This window comes from Lactuca sativa, chromosome 6 (assembly GCF_002870075.4).
Source record: "Lactuca sativa cultivar Salinas chromosome 6, Lsat_Salinas_v11, whole genome shotgun sequence".
NCBI lineage: Eukaryota > Viridiplantae > Streptophyta > Magnoliopsida > Asterales > Asteraceae > Lactuca > Lactuca sativa.
Window position 1 is genome coordinate 198,524,591 of NC_056628.2, and position 5,544 is coordinate 198,530,134.

Consider the following 5,544-nt stretch of genomic DNA (forward strand, 5'->3'; position numbering starts at 1 on the left):
TTTGTATTACAGTTTTTCAAACTTATATATTGTTAAAAACATGTCTAATACATATATAGTTATATAAATAAGTTTTGAAGGGCATAGGCACTACAAGAAAAAAGGCCTTTTACGACGCTCATTGCGCGTCGTAAATGGCTCAGACGACGCGCAAATGCGTGTCAAGGAAGGCCATGTCATAAAGATAGACGACGCGCATTTACGACGCGCATTTACGACACGCATTTACGACGCGCGGTTACGACACGCAATGCGTATCAAGGAAGGCCCTGTCATAAAGGAAGACGACACGCATTCGCGTGTCTTAACCTTACGACGCGCGTGTTAATGACACGCAATGCGTATCAAGAAATCCCCTGTCAAGAAAGGCCATGTCATAAATGAAGATGACACACATTTTTGCGTATCGTAATTTTAAATTTAAAAAAAAATTATTTATGGATTTACTTATTTTCATATTAAATTTGCATTTTATGTCACATAATGGAAAATAAAATACCATATACAAATAATACAATGCATTGCACAAAAGTTAATGTTATACAAATAATCATTCGAATAGTAGACAAATGTAATACTACAAATAATCATTCCAATAGTAGACAAATGTAAGATTTCAACATTTTTTATATAATTAACTAAATTATTAGCCAAATTTCCTAAAATACCAACATACTTTTCTATGAAGAGCATTAACACTATTCTTTTCCATCAAAAACTTCAAAACCTGCATAATTCACTACTAGAAAAACAGCCTTTTCCACACCAATAGCAAATGGCAAAGTGGAAGGGTAAACTTATATCTCTATTCCATGATAAAAAAAAAACAGCCACATGAAAATCTGAAAAAAGATAAAACCATAAATAAAAATAAACCCAATCAGGCACAAGACTTTTGGAGCAGTAGCACATATGAAATGGACAACAATGATAAAAAAAAAAAAAAAAAAAAAAAAAAAAAAAAAAAAAAAAAAACTAGTTTTGGTGTTGGGTTGAAAAAGTATGAAGTTCTTCTAGACGATAAACCAAAAGAATTCACTAAATAAACTTCTATATAATAAAAGAAGTAAAATTAATTATACCCTGTCATTTGGAGCTGCTGCATACCCATAATGAAGAATGGAGGAGTGCAACAACTAGAAGAAGAAGAAGAACAGAAATAGCTCTTATTCATGAAAAAAAACATTTGTACCCTTTGGTATCTTTTAGAAATCAGCAGAAGAGTGCAACAACACTTACAATAAGAAATCAGCATCAATTGCAGCAACAATTGCAGGAATCAGATTACACTGTAATGCTTGATTCCATTCCCTCTTTGATTACTGCATACCAAACACACTACCTTATTTAAAGTAACTATGACAGACTCATCACTTCACTCGGTAAAAATTGTACACAAAACCAAAAAGCTCTCTTACTTCATCTGAACTGTCTTCTAAATCAGACGCATCACTTCACTTGGCTTTCTTGGTGGCTGCAGCAGCACCATTCTTGGCAACAGCAGCTGGCTTTTTTGGCGCCTCCTAAATTACATAGAAGAATACTTAGAAAAGTGGAGAACAACATGTATCATCTAGAGAATGCTGCTAAAAAGTGACAAAATTAATGTGAAATTAGACAAACTGTATCCAAGTGCCAAGAGATTTACACTCTGACTCACTTCTTCATCTGATGAATCACTATCATCCGATGATTCAGATTCAAATTCAGATTCATCTGAACTACTTACAGGTTTACTAACAGTTTTTTTATTCGATCCAATTTTAGCTGTAGGAGCGGACTGTTTCTTAGGTTTAGGTTCCTGCAACATGTTAAAAAGGCTTGTAGAAGGGTGAAGAATAAAATAAACGAATTTTTTACAACATGTGATAATGACTTCATATTCAACTTCCCTTAGCTGATCAATGGCCTCTGAGATCTCTTCTTTTAAGTTCTAATTCAGACAAACATAATAGGAGAGAAAATAGACAACATTAAAAAAAATCTAAAAAAGTTAAAATTTTTAATAAAAACCTACCATTTATCACCCCAAGTTATGTTGTTGAACCAATTTAGAAACAAACATGCAGTTGTTAAAAATAAGTAACAATTAAATATTGTTGTTTCTCAAATGTAATGCATTACCAGGATTGAATTGTGAAGAAGTAATTAAGAAACTTATATGGATTACTTAGCTAGCTAGGTCCATAAACCTGAAGCTAGCCCTTTTAAGTTTTACATATTTTAGTTGATCCCTTGAGGATGTTTCGATTTATGATAGTTTATCTAGATGTTTATAGAACCATTTGCAGGTTCAGGTAGTTTGGTATATATGAAAATGTCAGAAAAAAAGAAAAATGAGAAGAGGAGAGAATGTAAATGTAGTCGTGAATTCATGGAGGTCCCATTTGTGCTGGAGGCTTGAGCAACTTCTTTAAAGAGTTAACAATGCTCTTAAAAGTTGGGCGTTGAGCAGGATCACTGTGAAACACATGGAAAATTAATTAACCAGTTTAGAAAAAGTACAAGAGGAGCTGAGATAAAAAGATTGATAGATAGATAGATAGATAGATGGCAAGTGTTTGTTAAATCTTACTCGGCCCAACATGATTCCATGAGTGAAGTTAATGCCGGAGGGGTGTTGATGGGTATCGTTAGTTTCCTGTTCTGGAAAGCCACTGCTCCCACAACCTGAATATAATTTAAGTAATTTAAAAAAGATTTTTTCCCTTATATGATAAATAAAAGGATTATTTTAATTTATTTATGATTAAGCTGACCTGGGCAGGGCTGAGTCCGTTCCATGGCTGCTGCATGGTGACGAGCTCCCACAAGATGACACCGAAACTGTAAACATCAGATTTTTCATTCGAGGGCTCACCACGCAGGAATTCAGGGGCCATCCATTCAGGCTGTCATCATTACATATATAGATATATATATATATATATATATATATATATATATATATATATATATATATATATATATATAAAGAAACAGTTAATTACTTATACTAGTATATTATAATTACATGTGCATATATGGTATATTTCAGACAGGACAAGAAACGACTAACAAACTGTAATTACAGAAGCTTACTGTTCCTGCAACAGATTTTGATGATATGAAAGTATTTGCTTTAAATCTGGATAACCCAAAATCACAAACCTACAAATACGTACATTTATATATAACATGTGGGTCAAATACAGAAAACGGTTAGTTACAAATTAAGTATGTGTTGGATTAATGTAAGTACCTTGACAGTCTAGTTTTTATCGACCAATAAGTTTGGAGATTTGAGATCCCAGTGAACGATTGGAGGATTAAGACAATGAAGATAATTGATACCCTTTGCCTGCAACAACAAATAATAATTATTTTAATTATTGTTGAAATTCAAGATTCATAATAATAAAAATTTAGTGTAATTAACCAACCACATCCAAAGCCATGCGTATACGTCGCCTTTGATCCATAATTTCACCAGCTGTTGGTCGATGTATAAGACGAAATAGACTACCCCTGTAATTAATGTTTCATCATCAGTTATATATAACAAAAAGCAACTTTCCATGCATGATAATGATATTGATTGAGTTATCCTGTATATAAAATGAAAAGGGAGGTTAGGCTACCTAGGTAAGTACTCTGTCACTATTGAAAAATGTGGGCGAACAGTCACTACACCCATGAACAGAACCACATTCGGATGCCGCACTCGTTTCATAATTGAAACCTTACAACAAACCAATATTCAACACCAAATTTAGAATACAATTTTTTATATAAAAACATACATTATAAATATAGAAATAATGTTTGTTATAGTTATACTATATATATACCTCCCTCAGAAACTCCTTCAACTGATCATCTTGGAAGTCCTGGACAGTTAATACCTTAACTGCCACATCCTACACATACGTACAATAAAAAACAAAAGAGTTAAATTAATTAGATTCTGAAAATAATAGTATATAATCAATGATGCATTGTGTTTTGGTTATAGAAAAAGACCAACCGATCCATGCCACTCTGCTCGATGCACTGTCCCAAAAGAGCCTGAAACAACCAACATTACCCATGTATGTTAATGCTATATTTTATTAATTAAGTAGTTATAGTATATAATATAAATGATTTGGAGTTTGGAGTAGTAATTAAGGTACTGGTTAATGGCGAATGGTTACCAGCACCAATACGCTCCTTGATATGCAAGTCATCCCAAGCTATCTCCAGCCAGTCCATTGCAAGAGATGGCTCAAGGGTCAAGTACCTTGGAGCAGTCACAGGAAAACTATTGCTTCTAATTGTACTCTTGCCTTGATCAATATCTGATAACTGCTCACTACTACTGTATTTCACTGCTTTTGGCGTTTCAATCATCTCACAAACTCTATAGTTTCTATCAATTGGGACTGGGACTGGGACCGGGACACATCTCATTTCCTTTGATTCTACTGCACTGCTTTCTTCCTCACATACTCCCCCTCCTCCTTCAATGCCTGCATGCATTCATTTAATTACCACATTAATTCATCATATACACTATTTAGGGGGCCGGGACAGTTTTATGTATGTATGTATGTATATTAATTAACAATTAATAACCACGTACTCTTCACTTGAGAAATGGATGCTCGGTCCACATAAACTTGTTCAACTTCTTTCAAATGAGAGCTTTGAAATGGTGAAGGCACCGAAGAAAGTATATCTCCATTTATTGATGAATCGGGATTATACATGTTTCCTGGTTGCCCAATTAGATCCATTACATACTCCCTACATATAATTAAACAAAACATACATTAATAAAAATAAAATAAACAATGAAATTAGATATAAGAATTTGACCTTGTGGATTTATCGTTTTGAATTTTGACAAGGCATGAGGATCTATGATCTTCAACACAATACTTGCAGCCTCGAGCTATGCGACAAGGTAGTCCCACATAGTCTGCCAGTTTCTGCATATGCATCCATATATATTAATTTCCATCAATATATATAAGTAGCCAGCTCCATCATATAATATATATTGAATTTAAATCATATATATGTAGAAGTAGAATAGAAAAGAAACAAAGAAGAGGCGAGGAGAGGAGATGACCTAAAATCAGAATCTGCAATTGAAAAAGCATGACGAGAGGCGCTTGTTGTTCAGAACATGTTCATAGTTATAAAATCTGTAATGGAACTATAAATGGTGAAATGAGATCGAGAGGCACTTGTTCGGCCTTAAGATGTCAAGGATATCAGTTGCCTTCTCTAAGAAGTTGTTCCAAATCCACTCGTACCTCCTCCTCCGAGTTCTGTACCAGAATATACACACAGACCATTGACTTGAAATTAGGTTTTTGCTCCCGTCGACAGTCATAGAGCGCCGGAATCTGATTGTCGTCGGAATGTTATATAAGGATTTCGCAAGGTTTAATAGTGAAGATGGGGTGAGAGAGCTACAAATGGTAATGGTGGATGAAGTGTTGGTCGATAAGGCATGTACATCGTCGGCGTGCGATGCCTAAAGATTCGGTGTGGGTTGGAGGTGGGTATGAGGCG

At 34.3% G+C, this 5,544-nt stretch overlaps 1 protein-coding gene across 1 annotated transcript; it reads right to left on the reverse strand.

Moving 5' to 3' along the window:
• Positions 1-2,148: 2,148 nt before the first annotated feature.
• On the reverse strand, positions 2,149-4,958 carry LOC111901759 (serine/threonine-protein kinase CTR1). Its single transcript, XM_023897637.3, is given in 12 exon segments — positions 2,149-2,460; positions 2,576-2,670; positions 2,760-2,891; positions 3,082-3,150; positions 3,242-3,340; positions 3,423-3,507; positions 3,621-3,721; positions 3,831-3,899; positions 4,007-4,047; positions 4,176-4,490; positions 4,604-4,767; positions 4,840-4,958. Coding segments are annotated over 12 exon segments (1,377 nt in total). The 3' UTR covers positions 2,149-2,372.
• Between the last annotated feature and the right edge of the window lie 586 nt (positions 4,959-5,544).